General features: G+C 27.0%; 1 protein-coding gene across 8 annotated transcripts in view; it reads left to right on the top strand.

Moving 5' to 3' along the window:
* Positions 1–6,579, top strand: part of LOC129976488 (methylcytosine dioxygenase tet3-B-like) — a 92,962-nt gene extending 86,383 nt beyond the window's left edge. For all 8 annotated transcript variants that reach the window (XM_056090296.1, XM_056090212.1, XM_056090515.1 and 5 more), the window contains one exon: positions 951–6,579. In XM_056090296.1, coding sequence (XP_055946271.1) covers positions 951–3,344 — 2,394 coding nt within the window. In that variant the 3' untranslated portion in view covers positions 3,345–6,579. The remainder of the gene's footprint in view (positions 1–950) is intronic.
* Positions 6,580–17,331: the final 10,752 nt, after the last annotated feature.

Below are 17,331 nucleotides of genomic sequence, written 5' to 3'. Positions count from 1 at the left end.
ATAATTTTTTTTAAAAAAAATTACATATATGTGCAGTTTTTTTAAAAAATATGTATTAGTTCAAGTATTAAAAAAATTCTTTAAAGTGATTTATTTTGTAAAGTGATGCTTAGAAAAACAAAGAAGAATGGAATGAAATTTTAATGTTATATAGTAATTAGATTTATAAGGCTTCCATTGGGAGCACAGATTATGAATTACTGGTATTTTTGATTAAATATATTTGTTAAAAGAATGAAGTTCATTCTGGATATTTCAAACTGTTTTATTTGTAAATTTAAAAAAGATGCAATTGCCAAATTCGGGCTTAAGATGAAAGATGTAAATGAACAATAATGTGTGAAATATTTTAATAAATATGTAAAATTAAATAAAGTTTTATTAAAAATTTAAGAAGTAAATTCAATCTTTTAAAATTTAAATTATTACAATTTTTTCCTTTTTTTTTATTGAAAAACAATTTTTTTTATAGCGAATGAAATTATTGTTAGATCACTATGAGAAATATGAAATATGTAAAGCAATGAAATTTTGCTTTAAACAGTATGATGATCAGAAATCAAAGAAACAAAAATAGTGATGAAATATTTAGTAAAATAGGAAATATGAATAAAATTAATGTTTTTTACACAAATAAACAGTAATTAAGATGCAATGCATAAAAATAAATCATGTGGTCACAACAAGAGAATGCATTAAAAATAAATGATGAGCATTTCTTTTGAAGAAAATTTATGAATAAGAAATGATATATAGTTCTAAAATAATGCCAGCTCTTAAATTTTTCAAAACCCATTTATTAGTTGTAATGAATGATTTTTTTAATGCAAAATATTAATATGTATTTTCTATTTTTGTTACTATTATCCAGTTTCCAGGAAAATAATTAATGGAAAACTATTAGCTTATTAATGGTAGAATTTGAACTAGTTTTTCTACCTTTATTCTAGATTGCATCGGGTGCTTTGGAAGTCCTTGAGAAATTCCCTGTTGATTTCAAAATTCGTACCACTCCCCTAAAACCTTGCAAAACAAGAGGGCGCAAACCAAAAGATGGGTTTTCTCCTCGAAAACAAGCTCTTCAAACTGCATTCAAGCAGCTTATTGCAAGTGGAAAGCTCCGAAGGATTGAACCACCAGGTGTTTACCAGAAGTGCCATCTAGGCAGCAACAGACTAGTCCCTTTGCTCTCTCATAACCAAACCAGTGGTCATTTAGACAATAAAGAGTTTATGACCATGAAGTATGGGTCTTCAAATGGTTTCAGTAATTCTGTTCAAGCCAGTGCACTTATACCATCCAATGCTTATAAGGGGGAAGAAGCTGCTTGTAAATTCTATGCAGGGAAACACATTTCACATAATAGTTATTTAAATAACAGTTGTACTTCCAACCAAAGTTGGATGCCTCAAAGTCAGCATAATTTTAATTGCATTTCATCTACAGAAAATTCTCAAAATCCTCCAATTAATACTTTTCAGGGAGGTTGCTTTCATAATGCTAATTCTTCATTTTCGAAGTATGACTCTGTGCCTGCAACAAGAGGGTCTACTTCTAAGGGTAGTAGTGACATAGGTACAAATTCATTGCAAATTAATCATTCATTCACCAATACATGTTCAAAAATTACTTCTGGGACTTATGTAACTTCGTCATGTAATGTTCCTTGTTACAATGACAGAAACAATAACTATATGTCTGGTGTAACATACACAACACCACCTCATTTTGCTACATCTCAGAGTTACCAGTTATCAAATACAGGCAGTACAAATTCTGCTTACTCTCATTATAATTCAGGAATGAACTCAAATGTAGCATCTCCAACGTATGCATCACAGAACCATGTGAGTAATTCACATAATTCATATTCTTATCCCTCACATCAAAATATTGATAATAATTATCATTTTCAAAACAATTCCTCGTTCCAAAATCAGTGCCCGTATTCAGCTCCAAATATACCACTAAAAATACCAGGGAATTACAGTGCTTCTAATTCTATACATCCTCAACATTCCAGCCCTGGAAACTATAATTACATACCATATTCTGCAAGTCAAATGACTCTAAACAACAACTTTTGTAATTATGCAGCTCAGAAACCATGTAATGTACCTGAAAATTTCGCTGTACCGGATCATCAAAATAACTACATTGATCTTAATTCAGAGCAACAAAAAATGCATTCATCATCTAGCAATAATTTTAATAAGATACCCTCATCACATTATCAGAATTCTACAGCAAATCAAAATAATTTTGTGAAATCAGAAAATGTAAGTCAATCAAGCAATGTATTCCCTGAAAAATGTGCCAACCCTCAAAGTGAAATCTCTGATTCTGTATATGCATTGCGAGATCTAGATTCAAAATCAGTCAATTGCTTTTCAAAAGCTAATCAGCAAGTCACTCCGGAGTGTAATTCGGAAAAGGAGAACATGCTTTGTAAAACAGAGAACACAAATTTTAAGTATTGTGAAAATAACAACAATATAGTCTCTGAAACTTATAATATTCATGCCAAAAATTACAATTATCATTTGCAACAATCAAATCAAATGTTATATTATGATAATTTTTCAGGTATTTGCAATTACACTAATTGTGTAAATTCTGATAATTCAGCAGTTATGGAGTTTGGAAATGAGGCTTATAAAGAAGGATATGAAAAGGATGTCAAGGATGGGTTACCAACTAATTATGATAGTAGAAAAGCAGGATCTAACATGAAGGATCAAGAAGTTTCCTCAAATTCTAATAAATTGTTAGAATCTTGGGAATGTGAAAATAAATATTCTTATCCAGAGCCTAATCACTTGGGAGTACTAACATCCAAGTACAGTAATGCCAGTGTAGAGGATGAGGAAGGTTATGTTGATTCCACTACAATTGAGGGAGATGAGGTATATGAAGGGCATTCTGATAATGAAAGCAGTTTTAAAGATGTGGAGGTAGGTGGGGTAGCCATAGCTCTAACTCATGGATCTGTATTGTTTGAATGTGCCAAACACGAATTGCATTCCACCACAGCTGTGAAAAATCCCAACCGTCGGAATCCAACCAGGATTAGTTTAGTTTTTTACCAACACAAACAACTCAATTTTGAGAATCACGGTGAATCTGAGTGGGGGCAAAAGATGAAGGAGAAGAGAGTTGGGAATTTGAAAAATGTTGACACACAATTTGATGTCTCACCTAATAAAAAACAGTGTTTTCAGCCAGAAGAGGAATATCCAAAATCTAATATGCCTATGAGAATGCCATGCACAACGCCTACTACAAATTGGATGACTGTGTTCCCAATGCCTCCACTAGCTGTAGGTGCCCCATTTAGAACATAAAAAATATAAATGACGAATTTATACTTTTATATTAACAAAAATGATAAATTGAAATTTTTAAATTTTTCTTATTGTGTGATGAATTGAATGAAATGTGCAGTTTCTTTTTTAGTATCTGTGTGTGCTCTAATAGTAAAACATATATTGCAATTGCTGCACATTTTTATGACAGAAAAATAATAAGGGATATATACAATATGTACAAGCAAAATTATTTTGCCATGTGATAATGGAATGGTTATAAACATATTTCAATTTATGCAGGTGGAGTGTATGAAAACAAAAATAAATTTTCCAATAGTTTAATAAATTTTTTTAACATTTATCTTACTTGATTTAAAATAATATATTAGGTACTTAAACTAAATCTTAAAAAAATACTTCTAAGTTTTCACAAAATAACAAATTTTTAAAATATGATCTTGAAGTAGACAATTTAATTTTAGTTTAGATATGTCATTCTATTCTGAGCATTCAATCATGAGTTCAGCTGCAGTTTGACTTGCAGAAATAATTGATGGAAACAGGGAAAAACAATCAAACAAAATATAATGTTTGTTGTATAGACATACACAAATTCAAAAACAGAACACTGATAATGGAATGTGTATCTTTTTAATGTGGATGTTATTCATTAGTAATACTCTGATATAAGGATTTGAAATAGTAAAAGGGATATAAATACCACATTGACTGCAAAATAAGTAAAATAATATAAGTACTTTTAATTATGTACCTTATTAAGTACCTTTAAAATATGTTAAACATTAAATTACAAAAAAATAAAAGTTGGTAGCTCTTAGCACATTCACTGTTGTGGTCATATTGGTCATATACTTCACTATAACTTGTTTATTTTATAGTAATTTTTTATGTGGACTTACCCATTTTTTAAAAAAATTATGATTGACATAATAAATTTCATTTGCCATGTCTGGAGGAATGAAAAAGGAGTATATGTCAATCTCTGATAAAAGCAAGGAAAAATGTTCTGAGAGCTGATGTACCATCTGTATTGTCCATAAAGAAAAAAGTTAATTAGTTCAAAAATAAGCGTGACCACACAGTTTAGAGTATTTCATTAGATATGTTGTGTGATACCTTCATTTGATATTTTGCTTTAATATTGTGAATGAATTTTAATTATAAAGGTCTACAAGTCAAATGCTAAGTCTTGTGTCTGTTCCATGTTTAATTTTTGTTATTTAGTTATCATACACTCCATTTCCACTTGTTGGGAATAAACAATCTTTTTAATGGATGCATTTTTATTTTTTAGTTCACTATTTGTGGATTAAAGATTATGTTATTGTAGCAAGCTAATAATGCAATAAAAGTATCTTCCAATATTTAACTAGTGATAAAATATAACTATGCACACTTCATAACTATGCAAATATCAGTGTACACTTAACAAAAACATACTATGGGTAGTTCCAACAGACCACTGTAGAACTGTATTTTGTATTTAATACCATAACACAGTGCCTCATGAGAAACGTTTTATATTGTATATTTAACTGGACGACATTTTATATTTTTAACAAGGCTAATGTACAGTTGAGAAAAACGGTGGATCCAGCCTATTTTTTTTATGCCAAATAATAAGTAGGAAATTGTATTTTATTCGAAGAAATGCTGAAATGCGAGTTTCCCCTGCAGTTCTTCCCTCTACACATAATTTAAATAAAAAGTGTTCATTGCCTCACTAGAGTATGATAACTCTTTTAAAAAGTGTGCAACTTCAATAAGTATTTATAAGACATGAACTGTGTTTGGAATTGAGAGAACCTTTGAACTACAGTTGTTATTGATAATTTTAAAATACTGTGACGGTTAGATGAAATTTTAATAAATCATGTATTAAACTTATGTCATACAATGAAATATGGCTCAATTTTGAACAAATCTTTGCTAATTTAATTTAATGAGTTTTATGACTTATCAAAATATTTATGTTATCTGTTGAATTTCTACAGCAGTAGATTTGCATTAAGAAACTTCTATTAAAATTATGACAATATTGAATGTCATATACTGTTAAAACAGCATATAAAGAACCTCATATTAACTACTGAAATGAAAGATTTTAAAGCAAGTCTATTGTATTTTTCAACCTATTTTTTTTCAATATATATATATTTATATGCTTTTATATTTTGAGTTTTAAATTAGATGTAGTTATGCACTTATGTAATTATTATACAAATACTCTCAATGTATTTGCTAAAAATTGTTTACTATTATTATTATTTTATTTTTTGTTGTGTTCATGAAGTGATATTTACTTTTTATGTACAATTGGACTTTGCATTTTAAAGGAAATCATCTACTTTTTAAAGTAAACTTGAATATGCAAAATAAGAGTTATTACTATGCAACATTTTAAAATATTTTTATTGAATATGTTTTAAAGTATTTTCTTGATCATTTATGTGACAGCACAACATAAAATTTGTTGGAAAGGACGGAAAAATATTTAAAAATGAACTTTGATAGAATTTTTCGTCAGAATTATGTATTTTATTTAAAAAAAGACCACTTTTAAGAAAATCGTTTGATTATTATATGTTTTTTAAGACAATTTCATATGTATTTTATGGTCAGTATTTACTTTTTAAAGTCGAATATAATAAAATTTTATACATTACTAAAAAAAAAAAAAAAAGATTTTTTTAAATTTTTTTTACTAAGTTCGGAGGTAAAAAAAAAAAGCTTTGTTAATATTGGAATATTTTATTACTTTTTTTGTTATGTTTAATCATTTTAGATCGTTAAGACACTGCCAAGTACCTCATTTCACTACACATGATTTTAGTCTTTTAACTTATTGTTTTTATTTTTTTATTTTTATCATATCACCCTTTCCCCATTTTTATTTTTATGTAACAGCATTTGCTTTGAAGTTTCATTACCTTTGTTTTTACTTGTATATTGATCTACTCATCTTCTATTTTTGTAAAGGTTGTGTAAATAGTATTATATGGAGTGTCTGGAGTGACACTTTTACAACAAATCCTCTACAACAAGAGCTGAAATTTATTAAAGGGGGAAAATCTAGTTCAAATACTCGAATGTGCAGATAATGTGAATGAAATATGTAGCTGTTTAAATTTTAAACCTTTGTATGTGATGTAGTATTGTCCTTTGTAGTGTCACTTGTGTACTGTAATATGATCGTCAGTTTTTACTATTCTATGTAGTTGCAAATTGTATGTATTAAATTATTTTTGAGCTTCAACTTGTTCTGATTTAAAACATATTTCCAATTTTTACAAAAGACTGGAAAATAACACAACAATAAAGCATATCTCAAAAATATTTATATGTATTTTGAAAAAAATAAAACATGAAAAATTAATAACCTATAAACATGACACATTTTTGCGTAAATTCGAAATCAAATTTTATTTCTCTTAAGATCTATTAACTTTCTGTAAGATTCTCCAATACTTTTAATATCGTAAGCACCTTTTGTATAAATTTATTCATTTTATTGTTCAATTAATTACTTATTTTACTCCTCAGTATTTTTATTTATGAATATCTTTGTCATGTTTTGAATATCTTGGTATTTTTTAATTCCACATCTTTGCCATATCTTACTGTAATATCAAATCAAAATATTTCATAACTCAAATTAATAAATTCTGTAGATTTTTGTAGTTATTAGAAGGGCTTGAAATGTTGATTATTATTCTCTAGGCACTATTAGTAACATTTATTCCAATTCATTAACTGTAACTAATCTTGAGTATTAAATATTATACCTTCTTGAAATGAAATTCACTGGAATAAGATCCCGCGAGTATAGGAACCTTTACCTTAATTCTGTTTCCATTGTAATTCCATTAAAATAGGATTCAATTATTCCCTGAATTAAGGTATTAATTAATATCTTAATTTTGATACTCTTTATTTATTGTGCAAATAAAGGATAAAGTAAAATAATGGATTCATTAAAAAAAAAGTCATAAAAAAGATGGGATAAATGCTATTCCACCACCTCTCAAAGAGTTTTACTAATCAATTGTTTTTACAATCTTGAAATCTGAGATATTTGATCTTCAAAATGAGAGAAAGATTTTCAACTTTTTAAATTCCAAAAGTTAATTAAAATATCAATTAATTATAAAGCAAGCAAATTTTCGATCCGCTATATCTTCTGAAAATATTTCTACTTTAAAACTATTTTTAGATCTTCTGAAAATATAAAAAAATAATTTTTCAGTGACACAAATTTTATTCCCGTATACTTTTTTTTTTTTCTCTAATTTTAATTTCAAACACAATATGGTATGGTAATATATATATATTTATACATCTGTGAAATTTAAACTAATTTCTTTGCTAAATCATTTGATAGTGTGCTTTTGCCTATGTTAAAAGCTAAGATAAAATAAATTTCATAGGAACATTCAAATGAAAGATTTTCATTTCCGCTTTTATTTTACAGTATACACAATTTTTAAAGTGTTTACTGTAGTAATGTACTTTTTAAAATTTCTTTTCTTTACTGTATATTAAATAGTTTAATTCTGTTTTATATTTCAGCATTTTAAATTTTTAATAGATCTAGTTGGTGTATTATAATTTTTTAATGCCATTTCTCAATTAGATCCAAAATAATGTCTTAGAAATAGACATTTCTTTTTCTTAGCTTTGCATTCTAGTTATAGAAATATTTATATCTTTTTAATTTTGTATTATTTATAATTCAGATTTTCTTCAACTAGATACTTTGATATAATTTTTATTTTTTCAAAAATATTCAATCATACGTTTATCTCTAGTGCTTAAAAAACAGGATAAAATGCATGGATTTTTAACCTTTAAGTAACAACTTTTATCATTTGTCCAAACGTTGGCATTCATTCCTATTATACAATTTGGAGTGTACCAGTTTTTCATTGTTCTATCAACTTTCTACATTTTATTTTCCTATTGAAAGTAATCGATTTTTGTTTCGTATATTAAAGGATTTTTTATAACTAAATTATAAAATACAGGGTGTTTATAAAGTCCTGGACCCATTTTGATGTTTAATAACTCATAAAATAATAAAGATAGATTTAAATTAATAACAAAAATGGTTAAATAGACTCAAAAAGTTTCATGACCCTTGTCAATGAACTTCTACGTGTGCCCCCTTCGCCGCACGGAGAATATCAAGTCGATAGTCAATTTCACGCCAGGTAGCGACAAGCCTGTCGGCATCCACAGAGCCATTTGCGCACATTATGGCGATTAACAATGCCAGAAACATGAAAGGATGCTTCATCGGAGAACATTATGCTCTTCAGAAAATCAGCAGCATCTTCTATCCTTCTTAGCATATCTGTTGCAAAGGCCATCCTCCTAGGCCTATCGTTCGGTTCCAAAACTTTAACAATTTGAACTTTGTATGCATGCAGTCTTAATTTTTTCTTAATAACCTTGCACACCGTCGAAATTGGCATATCCAATTCTGTTGCCGCTGATCTCACAGATATTCTAGGATTGTGTAAAAATGTCTCTCTGACACGCTCAACATCAAAATCACTTGTGCAAGGACGTCTGGAACGTTTCTTATCTGCGATACTTCCAATTTCTAGAAAATTCTTTTTCCACCGCAAGATGCTGTTTTTGGATGGAGGATCTTTTTGGTAAATTCTTCTGAAATTTCTCTGTGCTTGCACTATCGATTTCATTTCTATGAACCACCATAAAATCTGTGCTTTCTCTTGTGGTGTATGCATTCTCCTTAATATCCGCTCGAATAAAACATCACATACAAAATTACTACATAGAACAAACACATCAAAAGTAAACATAACATTGCAATAGTTGCCAAAAACAAAAGAGAGAAAAATGCAATTAATAAGCAGACAATATTTAGTAAAGTACAGATATTTAGACTGGAAAATGAAATTATCTGAAATTAACCACACGCGCAGACGATATTTACAAAAGTAAAAATATTCAAACCTGAAAAGGAAAATATATGAGTTATTCCATCAATAAATGCCATAAGTTTGTTTATATCTTTATTATTTTATGAGTTATTAAACATCAAAATGGGTCCGGGACTTTATAAACACCCTGTATATTCACTACATACACTAATTCTCTTATGAGCACATTTTAGCCCTAAGAATATGCAGCTGAATTTTTCTTTTTCTGCAAACTTTTAGAGAAATGAATGAGTTGTGATTAGCAGGTACAGGATGGTTAAAAATTACTCGGTGAAACGTAGTTCCGTATCTACTGAACGGATCGGAATAAAATTTCATTATTTGTTACTTAAAATATGAGGCCGAGATTTCACACATTCGATCACGATTAATGATCGAATGTGATAAAATGATGGGTGAACCTATCAGCAGCAAAAACGGATTATTTATTCTAAACAAAAAACAAAACTTAAAGAACAATATATTATGAAATAGAAATGAAGCACTAATTCTAGATGTTTAAAATTGGAAAAATTATATATTTTTGAAAATTTATAAGCATATACAGCAAAGAAAGGGGAAAAAGATCTTAATTTCTTAAAAAGTTGGTAGCTTTCTAAGAGCCAATTTCGGAGATTATATTTTTGTTCTGCATCTAAAGTTTGATCAGAAGTAAGATTTATTCACCAAATGGTGAGTAACTTGCAAATTCCATTTTTCAGATTTTCATACTTTAATAATATTTTTCTGTTTATGTTAATATCATGCTTTTATCATTGCTAATATGTCACAAATTATTTACTAAAAAGTTTTGCAAATTATCTCAAAAAATAAAAAGTAACACTATTTAAATCTTATACTTTTCACACACGAGCACTGAAATTTAAATGACACTTTAAAAATAAATAAATAATAATCAAACGAATTAAATTTACTACATATGCACATAGCATAAAAAAGGGTAATGAATTTTTCTGACATATTTTATTCTGCAAGAAATATATTTAAAACTAAACATGAAATCCTAATAAATGGTAATTTAAATGCATGATATAAATTGGACGGAATTTCTGAGTAAAGGACCAATCAACAACTTATTGAATTTTGATTTCATTAGGGAGAAATGTGAATGAGTGCAGTTTGCCTTATAAAACTATTTCGCTGTACAACAAACTATATAAAATGCAACAGTTACATTTGAATAAAAAAATATTTATAATTTTTGGACAAAGTTCATTTTTTTATTTCATGTGAAAATGATTGTTTCCTGGCTTCTTAAAAGATAATTAAATCAAAATAGACTTTAGAAGGGCATTGCAACAGTAAAACATACAATTGATAAAACTATGCAAATGCACGAACAATAAAAGTTTGAATAAATACCTGTTAAACATTGAAAACAAAATTAATTGTGCACATTGAGCTGCAGGCTATTATTCATCATCACGATTTCGATCAACCGATGTTTATTTTTTAAAAAAATTGATATCGAAAAATCGCTGTTTCCAAAATGTTGATTTTTTTTCGATATATCAAAAATAGGCACAGCACACTCGAGTTTTGAAAAGCAGAACTTTTCTATCTTAGCAATCATATACCTCAGATCTTATTTATCACACATCAATAAGATGTCATAAGACTGCTTCATCCTGTTCATTATCCTAAAATTTGCCCTTGAATATTTGAACCATTTATATATTTGATGACTTATAAATCAAGTCAATCAAGAAATTAATTTCAGTAAAGAATTTCAGAATCATTGTTTGAAAGATTTATTTAACATTTGAAACACACATGAGTTAACAAAGCAGAATTTTAATCACAAAAATTGCAGAATAAGCCTTAATGACTAAGAGTTCGATTTCTTTTATCAATGCTTTTGAATATATTGTAAACAAAATAATTATAATGGCACTTGGTTTCTTTAGAAACATTTTCATGACTTTAAAAACAAATTTAGTTTTTCTAATGTCACTCATATATGAATTAAATTTAGATTTAACAAATAAAATAAAAAAAATCAACAAACTAGATACAATATAAACAAATATTGTGCAGTTATAATTAGCATAACCACAACATTTACAGAATTTTTTTCAACCAATTGCACAGCACAACAAAGAAACAGAAGGAAAAAAAAAAAAAAAAAAAAAATTTAAACAAAATAACATTATTACCATGGTATATGCATATACAATACTATTCTAATACTAGCTGTTACTTTATATAATTTTGCACTACAAATTCCAAAAGTAGTATATATATGCCTGTTCTGGCGCACCTTAAAAACCATCAATAATTTAAAATAACATCAAAATTTAGAGCAAAAATAGTGTAAAAAGGCCATAATTAGCACACCTTAAAAATCCATCAAATAACCTCAAAATTTAGAGCAAAAATAGTGTAAAAAGGTCATAATTAGCACACCAAATAACATCAATAATTTAAAGTATCAAGTCAAAATTTAGAGCAAAAATAGTGCAAAAAGGTCATAATTAGCACACCAAAATAACATCAATAATTTAAAATATCAAGCCAAAACTTGGAAAAAGTTAACAAATTAACCGAAAGGCTATCGTCTTAAAATCAATATAAATTCATGCGTTGTTCACATTATTATACACATTAAAAGAAATAAAAATATAAGAATAAAAATATAAAAAAAGAAAAAATTATTCATAAATACTGCACGCACCCCATTGAAAAAAATCTTTATGTTCTGTTAAAGGTTCGCCGTTTAATTTTATACATTGAAATCTAAAACCATATCGATCTACTTCTGTTATTTTAACAATAAAAGGTTCACCATATTTACAAATAGGTGTTACAGTTATTACAGGATGAATTCTAAAAGTTTCTGTAAAACTAACGTTTATTCGATCACTAGTACAACTACCTGTTAATATCTTTGTTTGCTTACCACCCATTTATAAAGATTAAAAAAAGAATTATTATTTATTCAAACACGTTCTTGCTATATACCATAATTTCATCCTTCTATAAAGTTTATTAAATTCTTCATCTGAAAGTTTCAGATTTCTCATAACTCTACAATCTGTTATTTTTTCAACATGTTTCATTATAAATTCAGAGGTTAAATTTTTCTGATATGAATAAATTTTATTCCAATTAACAGTTGTTTCTAGTTTTTCGATTATATTCATACTCATTTCATCTTGATACTGAGAAACTAAATCCATATCTAGTTTTCCAACATTTTCAAAAATAAATTTATCACTTAAAGTTTGATATTGTGAAATTGCAGGCCAGTGTACTTTATGATCATGCATTAAAATAAATTTTTCTGTTAATTTTTGAAATTTCGATATGATATCCCATTCAACTAAATGTTCATTTTCACTTATAAATTTTTCTGATAATTTTTGATAAGCTGATATATTTTTCCAATCAACTTTATCTTTAAACTCTAAAATGAAATTTTCTGATAATGTTTGATATCTAGAAATTAAATCCCATTTCACTTCATCTTTTAATTTTCTAATCAAACTTTCAGGCATACCACGTTCTTTTGAAACTTCATCCCAATTGACTTTTTCACTCATTTATTATAGGATGAAATTCTCTAATTAAATCTTCACTTAATTTTAGTTTTCGGGATATATAATACCAATCTACTTTATCTTGAAATTCTCTTATAAAGCTTCACTTAATTTTTGATGTTCTGATATAAGTTTCCAATCTACTTTATGTTGAAATTCTCGAATAAAATCTTCACTTAATTCTTGTTCCCATGATATACCTTCCCAATCTACTTTATCTTGAAATATTCTTATGAAATCTTCACTTAATTCTTGTTTCCATGATATATTACCCCAATCTACTTTATCTCGAAATACTATTATAAAATCTTCACTTAATTTTTGGTGATATGATATACCTTCCCAATCTACTTTATGTTGAAATTCTCGAATAAAATCTTCACTTAATTTTTGGTGATATGATATATTACCCCAATCTACTTTATTTCGAAATTCTCTTATAAAATCTTCACTTAATTTTTGATATTCTGATATAAGTTTCCAATTAACTTTATATTGAAATTCTCTTATAAAATCTTCACTTAATTTTTGATATTCTGATATAAGTTTCCAATTAAATTTATCTTGAAATTCTCTTATAAAATCTTCACTTAATTTTTGTTTTATTGGTTTTATTAGCTTTGCTGCTAATATTCGTTTTTTATAGTCGGAAAGACTATCGTCTTTAAAATAGGTAGATGAACTCATTTATTTAGAAAAAAATTATAAATCAATTTCAGCTAATTTCTCGATATAAAGGTAAGGTTTTACATAAAATATCATATCTTCTGTAGAAAATTTATGTTGTATACTTAATGTTAATTTATCATCACGTTTACCATAAGCAAACAGGACAACCATTTTACTAAGATCATCACTGTATATTATATTATCATTGAGTTGGATATATAACAAATAATTATCATTATTTACAAATCTATCAGTTTTTAAAAAGAGTGTAATTTTCATCAACATATCAGTTGTAAGTTGCAGTTCATTAGTTAATAAAGTAGAACTGAAAACATTAAATTCAATCAAAGTACCCTCATGGTCAAATTCTATCTGTTGTTCTTTATTAGTTGCTAAAAATGTTGATGTTTTAGGAACATATAATCCATCATGATCTCTCGTCAACATATTATCAGGTTTTTTATCATTTATTTTTGTTTTTTTATCAACGTATTGTTTAGTAACTGCATCATTTTTATCTTGTGGATTAGGAAGATGTTTTAAAGGAATACCTTTCAAATCAAAAAAATTGTTAGCTTTTTGTTGTCTAAGGTCTTCATTCAAAATTAAAGCATTATTTTCTAAATATTGTTTATTAACAACGTTCATAACATGAATTGGATCTTTAACATTTCCTATAATTTTATCTTTCGCATCAAAATCTCCATGTTCTGAATGAATTAAACTTCTTTTTTGTAATTCAACAATATGTGATTTTAAGCCTATTTGAACTGAATCAACATAAGATTTAGTCGCTGCATCACTAATTTCAACAGGTTCATCAACACGTTTTAATTTCTTCTTTTCCATATCATAATCACCATTATCTGTTAATTTAAATCCAATTCCTGGAGGTCCTATACGTCCTTCTGTCATTTCATCATCAAAAAGTGGATAATAAGCAGCCATTTATTATAGGATGAAAAGCGACTATCACTCTGAATGATCTTTTATACTAAACGTAAATTTATTCTCACGCATATTTAAGTAACATTTATTCCTTTCCTTCAAAATAAAATAAAATATATAATCTTTTTGGGTATTATTTTCTAATTTCCAATGAAATATTAATTCTCTGGAAGATACAGAAGTAAGATTCTTATGAGCAGATAAATCTATACAGAGAAATGGATATAATTCTCCAAAATCTTTATATCCAATCATGCAACCTGTTTCTGTATTATTAGCATTATATCCTTCTTTTAAAAGAGCTGTATATGCATTATTATAATTTTTATCCGAAAAATTTACTTTATAATGATATTCAGGATAATCTTGTCCATTTACAGTAACCCAATATTCAACTATCCCTAAATTATCAAATATTAGATTATTTTTAGTATAATCTCCATTTCTATCATTATATTGGGGAATTGCATAAAATGCTGAGACTTCATCCCATTCAGTTGAAAGTTTATATGATCCATATTTTACTTTTAAGTTTATACCAGATTTTTCTATTCTATAATGATCCCAATATATATCTATATATGAATTTAAAACTTTCAATTCTGTAAATTTCAAATTTGCGGCATTTCTAAACTTTACATAAGGTAAAAATAATGATATTTTCTCAACTTTTACTTTAAAATCAGGGTTTGCATCATCTGTAATAATCATATCCTTACTAGTATTTCTCGTAAATTCCATTCTAACATGAAATCCAGTCAATACTTTTCTGTATTCATTAAAGAAATCGAATATATATTTCAAAGGAATCCATATATTAACGGTTTTACTATTTTTTGTGAAATAATACCTTTTATCAAAGCCTTTGTTATAATTCTCATTTATTTTTAACTTATTAAAAAATTCAGTTATTTTAGTTGTATCTGTTAAAGTTCCATCATATTTTAATATATTTATATCCTTCGTATCTGCTGTATCTGAGTAAAAAAACATATTTTGAGCTTCAGATTTTGAATAATCACTTGTAAAATGAATATGTCTTAAAACTTGATCTAGAATTGAACAATTTTCATTAATCGATTCGAGTGTAGTTGAGCCAATTTGCAGTTTTTTACCCTTAAAAAAACCTCCTCCATTCTCAAAAGTTGCTTTTCTATTTCCAATATTTAAATCATTTTTATCAGTAATTTTCATTTCCAGATGAATATAGGCTCCTGAATAAAATATATTATCATTTTCACCTCTAATACTAAACTTATACGTTGCATTTTCATCATAAGCATAACTTGGATTTTCACATTCTTTTTCCTGATATTCAAATTGTTCGAGATCATTATTTTGAAAATAATGAGTATCTGTCAAATCATAAATCTTTTCCATTTATTAAGGATGAAAAGTGTAAAGGTGATAACCTGTCGGTTAAAAATCTCACTTGGAATACTTTTTAAAGCCTCCTCCAATTTTATTCTTCGATAAAATTTCTTCTACTTTATCATGAAAAATTTTCTTTGTTTTATCTTCTAATACTGGTTTCACTCCTTTAATAGCTGCTAGAAACAAATCTTTAAAAAATCCTTTTCCTTGAATTTTTTTAGATGAAAAGCTATCTCTTTTACTTCTACGATATAATCTATGTTTATTCATTTATTATAGGATGAAAAGACTATCATCTTTAAAGATGATAACCTTTCAGGTTTATCTAAGTGGATAATCTTTCATGCATCAAATTGTAAATTTTCTTTAAATAATTTCCCTCTTCTTCATCATATACAGCTACAAAATTATATTCAACTCTTCCTTTATTCAAATCTATTAGTTCATTATTTTGATTAGTAATTCTCATTCTTATTCTATATATATTCTTCTTTTCCACAGCTGAAAATATCCAATTATTAAAATCTTTAGTTATATTACCACCATGAGGAATTTTACTAACGAATGAATGAATAACATCTGAATCACAATTATTAATTAATGAACCTTTTACGATGTCACAATGAATATAAATATTATCGATTCCATGTGTAATATCTGCAATATATTCACCAAATTGATTTTCCTGATCTAATATTTTAGATTTAAAACCTAATAATTGATGAAGATTTCCTTCTGTTAAATCCATTTTAAAATTTTTCTTCAAATTAACAGAAATTAATTCTCTTTCTTCAATAATACCAAATTTAATGGGTGAATCTATTCCGAATAGTTCAATCATATAACGATTTAAACTTTTAACAGTATAACTACCATTTGGAATTTTAATGATCCTTTCATTGTTTCCTTCAATCAATTTAAACTTATTATTATTAAATTTTTCACTTATGTTATGCCAAGTCTTTTTAATAGAAAACGACTCTAAAGCTAACTTTTTAATCTTCAAAGGAGGCGAATATTCAACTGTAAAGTCTTCAGATTTTTCATAATTATCTGATGTCAATTTTAAACGACTCATTTATTATGGATGAAAGTCGACTAATTTCTCATTATAAGCACTTGGTTCTTGAGTAAATGAATATAAAACTTCAACAGGTGATTTTCCTTTATTTCTTTCAGTTATGTATTTCATGCAAAATAAACCACATTTTACAGAAGTAGGTTGTTGTAAAAAACTAGAATTATATCTGATTTCTTTCTTAGATGTTTTAAGATAATTTACAATATTTTTAGGAATATCACCTTCTTTGAATTTGATCCCTTCATATTCATATTCACCAAAAGAATCAAAATATTCAACAAATTTATATTTAGGATCATTATAATAACAGACCCAATGAGTTCCAGATCCAGTTGAAATATCAAAATTAATTATCCCATTTTCAAATTTTCTCATTATTTTGGGTAATGTATCTATTGTAAAAACTCCTCGAAATCCTTTCT

Source organism: Argiope bruennichi, chromosome 1, assembly GCF_947563725.1.
Source record: "Argiope bruennichi chromosome 1, qqArgBrue1.1, whole genome shotgun sequence".
In the NCBI taxonomy this organism is placed as follows: Eukaryota; Metazoa; Arthropoda; class Arachnida; order Araneae; family Araneidae; genus Argiope; species Argiope bruennichi.
The sequence above is the reverse complement of the archived record's forward strand: the minus strand, read 5'-3'. Positions and strand labels throughout refer to the sequence as shown.